The sequence below is a fragment of the Frieseomelitta varia genome, unplaced genomic scaffold (assembly GCF_011392965.1).
Source record: "Frieseomelitta varia isolate USP_RPSP 00005682 unplaced genomic scaffold, Fvar_1.2 scaffold_778, whole genome shotgun sequence".
Classification (NCBI taxonomy): domain Eukaryota; kingdom Metazoa; phylum Arthropoda; class Insecta; order Hymenoptera; family Apidae; genus Frieseomelitta; species Frieseomelitta varia.
Window position 1 is genome coordinate 285,024 of NW_025110565.1, and position 16,430 is coordinate 301,453.

The 16,430-nt window shown below is 39.0% G+C and overlaps 1 protein-coding gene across 1 annotated transcript in view; it reads right to left on the reverse strand.

The window, feature by feature from the left end:
* The window catches only part of LOC122535826 (homeobox protein B-H2), a 41,140-nt gene that overhangs the window by 12,905 nt on the left and 11,805 nt on the right, over positions 1–16,430 (reverse strand). Inside the window, exon 3 of the mRNA XM_043667660.1 lies at positions 7,519–7,741. Within this exon, the coding sequence (XP_043523595.1) occupies positions 7,519–7,741 (223 nt within the window). The remainder of the gene's footprint in view (positions 1–7,518; positions 7,742–16,430) is intronic.

Genomic DNA, 16,430 nt, shown 5'->3' on the forward strand with positions numbered 1-16,430 from the left:
GTTTACTTTTGCCGATGAGATTCGTCGCGGTTATCCAACGTACGGAGAGACGAGAAGAAGCCGCGCATATCGAAGGCCGAAGGTGATAGTTTAGCCGAGAAAAAGGGACGTGGGGACCGTCTAGGTGGCGCCCGAGGTGTGGTCGGCGCCTCCGCGAAAAGGCGCCGAGTCACTACGGCCGCGAGTCACACCGAGCAACAAAACTTTAAGCGGGCACTTAAGAACCCGGCTGACAGAAGCGTCACTAATTTTCCCGGGGTTTTTTGCGCCCCTCCTCGCCCGCTCTTTCATCCCGAACCGGCGATAATCATGGCACGCGTATCATCATCGTGCTTCTTCTTCTTTCGATTAATTAACCCTCCCCCTCCCCCCCCCTTTTTCGTTAAATACGTATCACATGTGTGTACAATCAAACGAAAGTTAACCGCGAATGAGTCTCGAGTGGCAGCGATTCACCGAGAAATTCACAGGTGTTCGGATGGACAGTAAGTAGCAAAATTGCATCAATTTTTGTGGAAAATATTTTTTAAATAAAGTGTGTACAAACAATGGAAATAAACTTTACTATCTAAACTGAAGCTGGTTTTTAACTTTTAAGATGAGGTTTCTCCCTGGTTGGAGAAATTAAAACGCACAGAATCAGTTCTGCACCAGAATTTTCTCATTTACAAGCTTTATCATAATACCTTAATATTTTGTCCATAAGCGACTTTGCTTTGATAATAGCTCTAATACTTCTTGGAACACTTTCAAACAGTCTTGAGCAGAAATCAGGTGGCATTTGATTCCACTGATTTCTATAATACGAACACGTAGTTCAACTAGCGAGCTAGGAGGAGATTTATGTGCGTCCTGAATTTTTTTTTTTTTTTTCAATATACCTCGTAGATTCTCTATGGGGTTTATGTCGGGTCTTTGTGCAGGCTAATCTAAGATTGAAAATGCTTGGGTAGTCCTTTTCGGATCCCGATCATGTTGAAAAACGATTTCTTCTACAGCGAAGAGCAGTATCTTGCATACAATTTGGCAAATGTTCCATCGTCAAAGCAAATGTGTTAAGGTATGATAAAGCTTGCAAATGCTGACTGTGAAAAAATTCTGGCGCAGTACTGGTTCGTTTCCGTGCGTTTTAATTTTTGTCAACCAGGAAAGAAACCTTATCTTAAAAGTTAAAGAAAAACCAGCTTCAGTTTCCTAAAACTATAAAGAATCAGACTTCATGTTTTTGTACTTTATTGAACAATGAGAAATATTTCTCTCAAACATTTTTGTCATTGTCCTTTACGGTAGTACGCGTGACACGCGGCCAGTTGATTCACATTCAGAGAATCGAAATGGGAAACGATCCTGTGTTCTTTGGCCGCAATTAGATATCGGGCAGGCCACCGAAATACTCGCGGCTGACAACAGTTGGACGTCTGTCATTACGGCGTTCGGTTCGCCTCGTAATTGACAGTCTAATGGCACGGTTTTAGAATCTAAGGCTTTTGCCCCCTCTTGTCTCTCCACCCGCCGTTTTTGTCCGAACCTCGTCACGAACCTCGAGAGATTCTCATTAACGATTCGCTTTCTTTGAGCCCGATCGGGGCCGGCTTCTAACAAACTAAACGGCCCGAGAAATCGCGCAGTCACGAGTCGTGGGTGTTTCGAAGCTAATCACCCTTGCCGGAGAGGGTACGCTAAGGTACGAGAGCGTCGCTAACGACCGGGGGTGAGAAATTAGCGTGAAGCCGTTTCGAGGACGGAAAGTCACTCGAGAGAAATTTCGTTCTTAGCGAAAGGCGGAGGCTGCGACGCTGTTTTCAACCCTGGCCTGAGTGATTCTTCCAAAGTCGTGCGCGCCAAGAGGCGGTTCTCACGGCTCCTTTGAATATTCCTTTGTCCGTCAAACCGTGCACACTTTGAAATTCACAGTTTTTTTTTTTTCTATAAATTCGGAGGTGTTTGAATATTCGGAGGGGGGGATGGAGCAGCTCCGGGAAAGAATGGCCGCTTAAAGGATGTTTCAATGGCTCCGTATTAAAATGCAAGCAGCGTCGAGAGTCTAATTGAATCTGCGCGCTTTGATTAGAAATTCTTCCGCCGTCGAGAACGTCGTCAGAGTCTAGGAAGATTATTCCGTTAGACTCTGAGAGGGTTCAAGGAAGTTTCAACGAGGCGTTTTGTTTTTTTTTTTTTTTTTTTTTTTTTTCTTTCTCTCCGACACGACGCTTTAGAAGCGAATTCAAGAAGGTACCGCGAGATGCCTACGAATTCCATTTTCCCCCGGTGAGATTTTAAACATCCGGTTCCTCGTGACTAACGAGCGTGGTGATCGAGAAGAGATGGAACGTTGCCACGTATCGACAGGACGAAATTGCAGGCGCCACTGGATGACTCGGTGAAAAAACACCGTCCGAGTACAAAGGATACCGCTGAAGATACGAAAATCGAGTTCTAAACCTCGTCGCTTCCTTCGTTATCAATATCGAGAATATGTGCTGCATTGGGTTGGAATTTTGGATTCGTGTTTGAACAACACTCTGAAATTTTCGACAGCTTTTCAAACTTTCAAACTTTCGAACTGCTCGAAATCCTGAGGTTGCTTGAATTATTGAATCTTCAAATTTCCAAATATTCATTTTAACTTGGAGATACTTTGGAGCTGTGACACTTGTTCCAGAATTTTCGTTCATTCAATTTTTATTTTTGCTTTCTGTATTATTTCACACTTCTATTTACATATTTCAGACATTCAATTTTTGCTAGCGAGTCTTTGTTATTCTCTGACCGTCAGAACAAGAGTGACAAGTCAGTAATAGATTATAACTTTGGAAACGAGAAAATATTTTGTCGAGTAAAGTGACTTTGCTTCAAGTTGCAATGCAACTATAATACTCTACAACGCTCTTTGCGATGATCTTGAAATTAGAGATCGTCACGAAACGTTCGACAATATGTAACGTCGAAGGGAAAATGAAAAACATACACGCCACAACTGAAAATTAAATTTAGCTACTTGGTAATGAAAGTATATATTCGAACTGATTGTGAATGCGACGCATTGATGTCATGTATTGTTGAATTAATAGTAAGTCGTATCGTGGCGAACGATTCGTGACAATTTCTGAATTCAAGGCCATCACGAAGACGTGGTATAGTAGTTTGTCTCAGCATCGATTACAATGCTACGAAGTTTCAAAAATATAGTGCTATTTAAAGAAGTGAATGTAACCTTCACCTTTCACTCGACAGAAAATAAATATTGTTTGAAAAGTAGTTTTGAAAGTTGTAATTTATTGCTGACTAAGTATTGATTAACTTTTTGTTTCGAGTATCCTTTCCTCAGATTGGTAGAAGTACTCCAAAAGTAGAGAACTCATCTTGTACAAAGTGAAATTAGTTGAACATAATAAATATTAACTGCCTGTGAGGCACTGTAATAGTAAGCTTGTACGCAAGTTTTAACAAGGGTTTAATAGGGTTTGTAGAGGTTCATAAGGGTGAAACTTAGAGAAAATAATACAAATCAAGAAAATATGTTTTCCAGGAGAAGCTAAAATAATTTGAGTAAACTTAGATATTATTTTATTTTTTTTTTTTTATCAAAAATAAAGCAACTTACGATAATACACTTTTCATCTTATCAACACACACTTGTTGATAATTATATAGTGAGTTGTCCCAATACCTTTCTTCATGCAATTTTTTTACCTGTTTAGAATGCTTTTATATAAAGTTAAATGTCGTGAATTTGTAAGAAATTTTATACTATTTTGAATGATAATAATCAAATTAAAAATATAACAACGATATTATTGTTTTTACTGATATCTTTTTATTTACTTGTGATAGGTGATATATTTTTCTAATGTGGTACAATTTAAAAAATGGGATATGAATGAGCAAGTAACGCATCTGATAATTATCTTTATTTTATAAAAAATGAAATTTATTATTTGTTTGCATAAAATTAAAACCAAAAGTGTTATCAGTAGTTATCAGTCGACATCAATTAGTATTTGCATTAAATTTGTATTTTGTTTTACAACAATCAATTATAATTTATCAATCATTCATTTATATTTTGAGTAAATAAATATTTTTTTAAATCTTACATCTCATACTGAGATGTTTGAGGCAATCCATATCGAAAAAATCATTTTTATTTGAATCTTCAGAAATCATTGTATCAACGAAATGAAAACTAATCACATTTGTAATGATTACACAAAGTTAATTATATTTGGTAGATAATGACGTATATAGAAATAAAGATTGATATGTATAATATCAGTTTAACAATTCCTGTACAAAATCTCGGATTGTGGATTTTTGTTCAATACTCTTTCGCAAATGTGTATTTTTTTTATAATATTTGCATATAAGTAGACGTGCATTTGCATAAATAAACATAACTGATTGATATATTCGCCGTCAAAATTTTTAAATATCTGTGATTTTTCGTACTCTGATCTAAATAAAATTCATGATAAAATAGACAATGGCAGCGTATAAATCAGTATAAAATCAGAAAGTAATTCCCTTCTATATTCGTTCAAATTATAAAGATCGTCATAATTGGTTCAAAATTCACGTTTTCTAACACTAGGACCAACGACTAAATTGTCAAAAATTGTATCAGAGAAATCAGAGCGCAAGCAATGAGGAAAAAAGTTACAGTAAACACAAAATTGTACATTTTTCTCCAAGAATCACTCGAATCTCTAAAAGCGTAACACTGATAGATCTGCTGAACACTACTCACAGAAAATGCTAAATTACTCGTTTCGAGCATTTTTTTTTTGGTCTTCTTCGATTGACCAAGGACATTCGCGACAGTCGACGACGTTTCAGACAGTGGACTCCACTTCCGTCGAGTGTTCGAAACGTATCACTGTGGCTCGCGCGGCAAAAAATCGCAGTTCCCAGGGGTCGCAGTTTTTCAAAGGATCGGTTCACGCTGCCACCGATTACCGACGACGTCCGCGATGCCGGCCAGAAAGTGGCTACATGACTTTCGAAATATCGGCGAACGAACGTTCGTACGGCCGGATGATCTTTGCGTTTAACCACGTAAACAGCGCCTTTGTTGGCCGCCGCGATTTCCATTTACGGATTCGACACGGGCTGTCACGAAAGGCCTCGCCGCTACGCTACTCATTCCGGGGATGCCTTGATGAGGAGCATCCTCCGATTGACATGCACGGAGTAAACGAATGTGTCGAACGACCCCCTTGATCGATCGCCTTCTTCCTCCAGCTTCTTACCACACTGTTTCCATCGTTTTATACAGTCAATTCTCCATTGTTTGCCGCGGTTCTTTTTCTGTTTTTCATTTTCCTTTTCATCCTTTTTCTTTTTCTTTTTCTTTTTTTTTTTTCATTTACCGCGTACTGAACGCGGCCGTGAATCGCGCGTTTCTTTGTTGAACGATAACAGGACCTCGGCAGTTGATTAAATGGTTGGAACAACAACGTCCGTTTCTGTCAGTTTGCTTTCATTTCATGATCCGAGATTGAAAAACATTGCGTCGCTTGTGATTCGTATTGTCTCCGTGATACGTATTTGATTTAATTTAAGTTTTTATTATATTTATATATTATATTTTATATATTATTTATATATTATATTATATTTGTAATATATTTATAACATTTATATTATATCATATTATTTATAGGTATTATATTTAATTATATTAATTTATTATTAATATTATATTAATTATATTAATTAATTATTAATAATATAATATAATAAAAATAATATAATTAATGGTATTATATTAATTATATTATTATTATTATTATATTATATTATATATTTATAGGTGTTATAATTAATTATTAATAATAATATAATATAAAAATAATATAATTAATGGTATTAATTATATTATTATTATTATTATATTATATTATATATTTATAGGTATTATATTTAATTTTGATTATTTAATTATTATATTTACTACATTATATTCATATTTAATTTAAATTATTGTTGTATTGAATTTTATAATCTGAATTTTTTCACGTATTTGTGGGGAAGTTAACAACGTAAAACTGCACGTATGTAATATGCAGAGATATACAGAATGTTTCGAAGCAGTATTGAACGCAGCGTAGTGCAAATTAATTTCTTTATTAACACGTTGACTGTCATACGAATTTCATATATTTCACGACTTTAAGGGTCGTGATATTGTATCGGAAAATTTAACTTACTCGAGTATCTTTTATTTTGTTTAAGCTATTCGCGTCGTTCACATTAAAAACATTTTAATTTATGTAGTTTACCTTGTCTTTAATTATTTTAAAAAGCAACGTCCATCACCGATAATTACCGTAGCAGTCACGTTTTAAAATGACCTAAATGGAGATTCGTTTCACCTACTGAATATTGTAATACACACAAATATTGTATAACAAATATTACAATACGCGATTTATTTTGGAAATATTGGCAGACCTGATTTTCTTTTTGTGAAAACAAATGGTAAATTAACAAAATTTATTTCCATAAATAGTTTACTATTTGAAAAAACAATGCGCACAATAGCAATTACCAATAATGACAAAAATGGTAAAAATGGTAGAAACTCGAGGATCAAACGAGAAGTTTTTTTCCAGCTCTAGCACATATTTGAAATGTAAAATATTTGCAGTTGTTTAAAGACAAGCGTCATTTCCTAATGATAATGGCACGATATCGATTCAATAGCATTCCAATACTCACGAAAGGATATTTTGCAATTTTTCCAACAACATTCCGCCATTAAATACAGATCAAGCTTTGGGATTACAAATTTAACTCTCGAATTTTTATGTTTCTTGTATCATTATCGCAAGTATAATTCATTACTGGATATTGCTACTGTGCAACCGTCTGAAACAGATTTTGCCAACGTGTCATAAACGATATCGTCGAAAAACTAGGTGTGCGAATATTTTTTGTCACGAATTTCTCCGCGTCTTCCAAAAAACTGCACAGAAATCCACGGTCTAGTTATGACAGGCGAAACGAGTCGCTGCTCAGCTCCTGTTTCTCTCGAGTCGCGTTCAGAAAAACCGCGAATTTGCATAAATATCCGCAATGTCCGGTGATTACGGTATTACACAAATAACACGTCGGTCTATCAAGATATTCGTTCGCTCGTTGCCGTAGAATCTTTCGTAGCAACGATCCTCTAATTGTTCCCGGGCAGCGTATCATCACGCGAAGCAGCTTATTATTAATCAATTTACATTCAGTGGCAAACCTATTTAGCATCGTACGTACGATCCTCAAAGAAGAATACTGTTATTCACCGTCGTGTAGTCAAACGATATCGTTTACCTACTTTTCTTACTATTTGAAAAAACAATGCGCAATTATCAATAATGACGAAAATGGTAAAAATGGTAGAAGCTCGAGGATCAAACGACAGAGTTTTTTCGAACGAGGAAGACTCCGTCCTCATTTTATTCGTCGTTCAGAAAAAAAACATCGGTCAACGAGCTAGTTCGCTAATTGTTTCGCGAGCGATCGTCCTACCTTCTGTTCTGGTACCACGTCTTCACTTGCGTGTCGGTCAGCTGCAGCTTCGCCGCCAGCTCCATCCTGTCTTGCACGCTCAGGTACTTCTGCCGCTCGAAACTCTTCTCCAGTGTTTGCAGCTGATGATCCGTGAAAGCCGTGCGCGCCTTTCGCTGTTTCTTGCTCTGCGCGGAGCTGAGCGTGCTGGACGAGGAACTCTTCGGATCGTCCTCCTTGCCACCTGAAATCCCGGACAGTGTTAAGTTTTCGCTGCGAGTCGAATCGCGGTACGTTGTTTCATTTATTAGCCACGGATATTGTTCTCTATTTTATTCAGTGAAAGGAGTATATCTCAGCTGGGAGGGAGGGCGTATCGTTTCCTGCGTCGTCGATTTCTTGCACTCCGAGGGGGGGGGATCGTCTCGCTGGTTAGGATGAAAACAAGGAGAGGGCATGTAAATGGTATAACTGTAAAAAAAAAATTATCAAAATTGCACGTCTAGTGATATTTGAAAAATTTTAATTTTAATATTGATTAATTAAAATATTAATGGCATAACTATAAAAAAAATTATCAAAATTAATATAATATTTATTAAAATGTTATTAATATTAATTTTAATATCTATTAATTAAAATATTAATGGCATAACTATAAAAAAAATTATCAAAAGTTTAATAATATTTGAAAAATTTTAATTTTAATATTTGTTAATTAAAATATTAATGGCATAACTATAAAAAAAATTATCAAAATTAATTTAATATTTATTAAAATATTATCAATATTAATTTTAATATTTATTAATTAAAATATTAATGGCATAACTATAAAAAAAATTATCAAAAATGCACGTCTAGTAATAATTGAAAAATATTAACTTTAATATTAATTAATTAAAATATTAATGGCATAACTATAAAAAGAATTATCAAAAGTGCACGTCTAGTAATATTTGAAAAATATTAATTTTAATATTGATTAATTAAAATATTAATGGCATAACTATAAAAAGAATTATCAAAAGTGCACGACTAGTAACATTTGAAAAATATTAACTTTAATATTTATTAATTAAAATATTAATGGCATAACTATAAAAATTATCAAAAGTGCACGTCTAGTAATAATTGAATTATAAATTTGATCATTATTAATTCTATTCGAATTAATGTTCCGGATCATAATGCAAAGATTATATATAAAATACCGATATTTTTATGATTTGTTGATATTAATGCTATATTAATGCTTCTGTTCGAATTAATATTCCGGATCATAATGCTGAGATCATATATAAAATGCCGATATTTTTATGATTTGTTGATATTAATGCTATGAAACGATAGTTTCGATAGTTCCGTGTGTGTTATTTATTGATTTTATTCTTACATAACGTTTTTTAGTGTCTAATCATATAAAAGTACTTTTGTTTCGTACGAAGTTGCTTCTCATTTCGATTCGAAGTCGGAGCAAAAAATTCGCGACGATTACACGAACGACAATGCGAAATAACAATTTGAAGATAATGAGACATTTCCGGTTCAGAATCGAGCAAACGGAATAATTCACGTGTTATTCCCAGAAGTTGCTGCCCAGCTGCAAAATGACGATTAAAAACATCGTTTCTCACAATTTAACCATGCGATCATTCAGACGTCTCGTTTCGAAATCTAGTTTATCGTAAACTTCTTCAAGTTAATTAGTAATCCCTAATAAACAGCGAGTTTACGAACTCTTCGGAGAAATCGTCGAATCGAGCACATACGCAAAAGATCTTGCGATTTAAACCTGACGAGCCCAACTAATTACACGTGATGATCGAAGATGAGTCCATATCGCGGAAGAGTTAAACGCCGAGATGATATACGATTGTCGAAGGGCGAAGAGAGACGTTGTCAAGTCGGAGTCCGAAGAGAGTCGCTTTATTAGAAGCTTCCCGTAGGGGAAGTAATCGATGCGGTGGCGCGCTCCGTATATACGTAGCTGGCCGTTTTTGCTGGTCCCCTGCATGGCGATCACGGCCGCCTCTCCTCTCTATCGGCAGAGATCCTTTTGTTCTCCGTTCGAGTCCGCGCAGCCGTGAGCCGATTGGCTGGTATCGCGGATTGGACCACGCAGCCGCGTCGAGACGCCGCAAATTATCCCCCCGGTTCGCCAGCACCCACGGAGAGGGTGGGATTCCCCGAGGAAACCGATTACACCCGATACTCTCGTCGGCAAGTTGCGCTTCTCCACGCATACACACACACACGAACACACACACACACACGCTCGCGCGCTCGTTTCCCGGATCAAATCTGACGCCAGCCACGCAACATCCCCGTCTCTCTCTCTCTCTCTCTCTTTCTCCCCACTCGATTCATCTCTCCCTCGAATCTCGTTAACGCTGCTCCTTTATTTTTCTCATCGTCCGAGAGACGGCAATTTCCCTCTCTCGATTTTCTGCGGGGAAACCCGGCCCGAGAGAAACGCGAGAAATCCGAATCACGATGCTCGACGAACGCGATTGGAAATTGATTCGTTCGGAATCGTGGATGAAAGACAGGATATCGTTGCCCGGTAAACTCGCAGGATCCATCCTGTTCGAAGTCAAGTTCGATGGAAATCCCGCGAGGGCTGCATCCCCCACGGGGGAGGACACTCTGCGGGCTTCGGAAAAGTATTTGAAGGACCCGTTGTCGCGAGCTCATCGATTGGAACGGTCGTGGGTGGCGCGGAAGAAACACGACTGACGGGAGGGGCAGGGTGGAGAGACGAAAAGGAGAAAGAGGGGTGGGCAGAAGTGCAGGCGCGAGAAGGACAAGAAGAAGAAGGGGCGGGGGTGGTTGGGATGGAATCGGGATGGTAGAGAGAAGTAGCGGATTGAGTTAACTCGAACGAAAGCGTGGCTCTTAGCCTCCGTTTGATCGGCCAGATTCGCTCGAACGGATCCGGGACTGTCGAGGTCCGCCATGTTGGGAAAGATGGCTGACGATCTCTCAGGAGGGAAGCTCGCTGAGGAGGAATTTCATCGCAGTGACTCGTGCAGCCTCGAGGTTGAAGGAGAGAGAGAGAGAGAGAGAGAGAGAGAAGAGACGGTAAAACGGAGGTTGGAAAACTAAATTTACTATGTGATACAGTTAGAGCTCCGGGTCTCAACCAACGCGGTTCTCTTTTTTTAGACACTTCCGGAGATGTTGCAACTTTTCCACCTCCCTTCCCTCCCCCTCTTGGCTGCAAGGAGCTTGAAGTAACTGGAGAACTATCGCGAAAACACGCAGCTCGTCCTCTCTTTCGTCTCCTCTCATATCCCCTTCGTCTGTAAAAATACTCTTTCCACGTTTCTTCCGCCGCTTACTCCCACAGCAACCACCTAGCTTTGGAAGCTTCGAGCGTGTGCGCCCGTTCAGCCTTGTTCGCCGCTTTGTACGTTTCACTTTGGCCCCGAAAACGGGTAATGGGAGCCGATGCTCTCGAAGGGGATTCGTAAAAACGGGATACTCGGCGATCCTCGATCGATCGAGGCGAACGTAAACGAGCAACGTCGTCGTCCGATCGCGGACGTTGAAAGATGTCTCTCTCTCTCGCGGCTCTTTTTATTTCTCTTTCTTCTTCTCCTCTGATCAACCGTCGGTTTAATTCGATGAGAAATGAAGGGATACTCCTTCTTGCCCGCGAGTTATACGCCGGGGCCATTCTCCGGGGCACTCATTTTTCTTCGTTTCCCCGGTGACAGTATTCTTTTGACTTTTCCGCCAACTCTCTTTCCGCTGTTACAAGATGCTCCGAGTTTTGATCCACTTTTTTCCTCCGGCGCGCCGTCTTCTTCCTCGCGACTTCTCAACAAACACCATATATCTTGTCTCGCCTCTCCATAAACTTTATTGTTCTGCTCGTTGAAGTTTGAGACCAGAGCTGTCGGAAAAAAATAAAAAACAACTCTCCGGATTGTTTCGTGATATATTTCCCATAGACTTCGAAGTCGATCGATCAGGTTGTCGGGAAGAAACACAACCAGAAAAAGACCAGAGGCTTTGGCTCGCAACGCGACAAAGATTGTCCCTCGTTCGAATTCCGCTTGCACGAGCAATCACGTCGCCACATTGACATAAAAAAAAAAAGAAAAACGTACCGGATACGCGGGCGTGTACGCGCAAATGGAAATTGTCGTGCTTCGCGCGCGGAAAGAAGAGAGAGAGAGAGAGAGAGAGAGAGGGAGAAACGAGGCCCTCGCGTGCTACAATGTTGTACGGGGGAACGTAAAAGTGAGATTAACAGGATGTTTATCGAGCAATTATTCGCTGGGGCAATTAGTGCCAGCACGGCTGCGTCCACATCAGCAACCGGGTATCGTCTTCGGTCAAGTCCACGCGAAAACGTTGCCTTCCCCGTTTTACGACGAAACGCGACACCTGCAGGATGTACAGACGATTACGGCGGAACGAACATACCCGGACGAGTGATTACGTCGTACCTTGGCTGAGCAACCACGCGTGTTCTTCACCGATCTGTTGAATCAATCTGCCGCGAGGATTTTTGATAATAAGTGAAATTCTGCGACTAGAGATTTTTCGTTGTTCTTGACGCCGATGGTTATTTTGTTGGATTATATTAATTTACGGCGATTGAAAATTGTTACGTGGGTATTTATATTGTAGCACTACGGGTGATCAAACTGTGAAATTTATATCAGATAAATTAAAAAGAATGGAGGTGGATTTGTCATGGGGAAGTAAGTTGAAGAAGAGGAACAAAATTTTGTCGTCAGAGCCTTCGTTTTTTGAGAAGATCGAGTCTGAGAATTGAGTATATTTGAATTTAGTTTAGAATTAAGTCTAAAAAATTATTCTACGCGCAATAATAAACAAGAAACGAAGAATGAAATTTTTTTGTAAGATGATTCACCTTCGAGAAAGTCGAGTTTGAAAATTTATCAAGTAGTGTATTAGGGCAATTCAAGGTCTGTTTCTTTGAGAATCTTATTCTACATTTTTCACTTATCTTTGTACATGGAATATCCGTGTGTTGATTGTTCGTGCTTGTCCAGTTACGAAATTTAATTATACTCGACTTTGAGCGAAAACAATTTTGCTCTTTCTTTTCGATTTATTTTCACGTGTACATTCATTTTCAGCATGTACCACTAGACATTATTTGACGAAGAATCATTTAAATCTCCAAAAATGCACCGTTGTGAATCTGTCAGATTTCTCTGAGAAACTAAGAATCACTCACTTTGACTACTTCGATAGTTATGTTTAATTCTTGTGACAAATTAAAAGACAATCGTTCAACCTTGATATTGAAGTTGATAAAAATGTATTAAACAGGTTATTATGGAATATTTATTAAATTGTTATAGTAAAATATTGCGAAACTTTAATAGTGAGACGAGAGTACTAGAGGTCAGATCAGAAACAAAAAGTGAGTAAGTAAAATAGAAATTTATGTTCGAGCTTGAGAGACGACTAGATTTTTATACGCTTAAATGTTAAGAATATTCGCAAAATACAGGTAATTCTACACGAAAAGGAAATAATTCCAAAAACAGAACGAGACTTATTTTCATTCGAGGTGTCACTTTCAAGGAAATAAACTTTCAATACGCTCAACTAGACAAATTTTCGCTTCGATTCATGTGAAATCGAAAATACTCGTTCCAGCATTTACCAACGATAGTAAATTTCCCGTTTAGCCTCCATTGCGTTTAAAGAAATGTAAAATCACAGTCGATTAAAATTGATCAGAAATCTCGAGCATTTTATGTTACGCATGATCGTTGTTAAAACGAAAACCGCGTTAGAAACAAAGTGTGTCGAAAAGCGACGATCGCAGCCTCTGTTACGTGTGGTTTTGCATCTACATTCCGCGAATGTTAACGGCATTGCGCCAGCTTTGCGGGTAAAAAAAAAAAAGAAAAAAATAACGCACACTTGCGGACTAGTTAACCGCGGATAAATAAAGCAATAAACAAACGAAAATCGTCGCTACCGGCGCGGCGGCACAATGGACACAAAGTACCCCTTCTGTGCCGCCACACCCCATGTACACCCACTTTCCTCCGCTTTCGTTCCTCGTCTTTCTTTCCCAACTATCTCCGCGCCGGTCGTAAAGCAACAACGGCGCAACGGTTTGCGAAACTTTTATTATCGCTGCCTGCACGATCTGTCCAGATTAACTCGTGAAAACTCCGCCGAGTTTCTGCCAACCGCGGAAAGCGATCTCGCGCGGTTGAGTCGCCGTTTCTCGTTGCTTGTTCCATTTCGTTGATTAAAGGAGGATTGTTGTGTATTTACGGGAAGTTTGGAGAGCCGAGGATGATCGCAAACGACGTGCAAAAGCACGAAATTGATTTTCTACGTAGATTTCGGTTTATTTAGTTGGCCCTTTAAGGAAGATGGAAAATGGAAGAGAAATGCTCGTCGTGTAGACAAAAATTCGCTTTTGCCGTTTATTGTAAAATTTAGGTGAAAGTGTATATTTGTAATTTGAGCACATTTAACAATATTTCAAGGCAACGAAACAAACGAAGGAAATATGCACTTGAAAGTAAGAACGGGGATTGTTCGGGGCAAACTGACTGAAAATCGACACAATGCAAAGACATAAATTTAAATTTATCTTTAATTATTTTAATTTTGCAGATATTTGATTTTTTTACTTCTGTTTGTGAACTGATGAAAATTCAAGTTCTTTTCTCCACATTTTGAATTTTTAACGATGCTATTTTTATGGAATAATTTTCAAAAAATGAAATGCCAAGTTCTGTAAATACCGTAAATATCAATTAAATTAAAAATTTTTCAAATGCCAAAAAAATGCATACAGCAAGTGTGCATTTACTGTGTTTTCATCGAGTATACTCGTCATCGCCTAGAAATAATTCACCAGTGCACATTCTTAAAGTAAAATAAAACGCTTAAGGAGTTAATTGTCTTCGATGCGCGAATCTGTTGTATATTGCATTTTATTTCTCTTGTAATAGAATGTGTTTACCAATATCTCACACTATTTTTATGACTTTTAATCGTTACTAATATAAATACTGATTTAAATTTCAGAAGTTTGCCGATCAAACACATCAAATTTGAACAACTTTAAGGAATATACGTGAATAGAGGTAAAGCACTTAATTTTGTCAAATTTTATTTCTAACATTCGGTATGCGTATAGATATGTCAATGAATGCTTAAATAATATATAGCGTATTATGCACAGGATGTTCTGTAGTATGTGAAAAGTACAAGAGGGGAATGAATCTCCATGAAAAAATAAATCAAAGATGTAGAATAAAATCTTTTCAATTTAAAGCTTCATTCTCAAGAAAATAGACATTGAATAAATTGCCTTAGCACTTAATAAATCTTCAGACTCGACTATTTCGAAAACGAAACGTCAGATGAACGACGAACGATGTACTTCGCACGTACCAGAAAACAACACAATATAAAATTATACGAATATCCCCATAGTCCAGTGATTCAGTCGCGATAATTAACAAAAAAAAAAAAAAAAAAAGACAAAACGAAACCAGATCACAGGAATATAATCATTCAGAATTAACAGATTACAAACGAGATATATATTCGTAGAGATTGAACAGAGAAATCCAGGGAACACGTAGGAATTTATTTTTCCCGATTCCAGTCGCACCCCCAGTTGGTACGGTGGCCTTTCTTAGCTCATCGTGTACGCACCCTCTCTCGTGTTATGTACGGGGGTAGAGTCTAACCCCTCCTCTCTCTTTCTCTCTCTCTCTCTCTCTCTCTCTCTCTCTCTCTCTCTGTATTGTGTTACCGTGTCGCCACCTTTGGGGCTCGAGAACACAGGGGACAATGTTATAGGGTTAACGTTTTATTGCCTGCCCACTCTATTTGCAGTCACCCCGGGGAACAAACACAGAGCCAGGGGTGAGAATTTCAAAAACAAACTACGACGAATCAGTCGGACGGTGTCGAATTAGCGGCGTGATTTCTTAATTATTTATCGTTGATTAATCGTCAATGTACGATACGTCGGATTTGGGAAACGATTTGTTTTTCTTTTTTCCCCCACCCGGGGATCACGAGAGGGAACTAATATCTAATAATCCTCCGTGGACGTGTCAATTTTGTCATCGCGAAGTCTCGCGGCCGTTTTTAAAGGGATCTCGGCTCACGGAATAAGGACAGGGAGGTGTCGAGTGTCGGCTTGTACAACGATCTGTCGCAGCGTTGGAAACATTATAGGGAAAAATGCAATCGGGAGTTACTGTCAGATCGAATTATGCGAGCCTAAGGTTTCCGCGGGGTGAGTAACGAGCGCGTTTCTCGAATTTCATCGGCGCATTCCGCGTGGCCGGTGAATAGGAATACGACTACTGTACCATGCGATCGTTCCGAAGTAATTAGTTGGGACACCGGAGAAGTTTTACGCAGTTTCCCTCGACCGCACGAGTATTTTTCTTCGTTTCTCTCTCTCTCTCTCTCGCACGTTACGGACGAGCGTCGCTTCGAATGTCGCCGAGCCCGTCGGCCGAAGAATTCTCGGACGCAACCCCTTTTCGAGAGAGGGGAGGGAAGGAAATTAATTCGATGGCGAGAGAAACATCACTTCCGACGAGGGGTGGTTCGTGGACGAGGTGGAAACGCCTGGAAACAAGATGGAGGGTGAAACGGGGGAGAGGGGGATGCAAGTCTAGAGGAACGAGTGAGCTTACCCTAATCGCGAGTGACCGACGGGGAATGTAGTCGAGGCTTGTCTCAACTTCAAATCCTGTATTTACCTGTATCGACAAATCGAGGCTCGATCTTCGCGTGAAACTCGCGAGTGTTCATTTGTCGCGACGAGGATCTGCGCTGGCAACCGATCGCGGACCATAACGAGCGACCAAACCGTATACAATGATTCGTCGCTGCTTTCTCTCCGAACTCGTCGGTGTGATATCGCCGGATCGAGAAATCGTCGA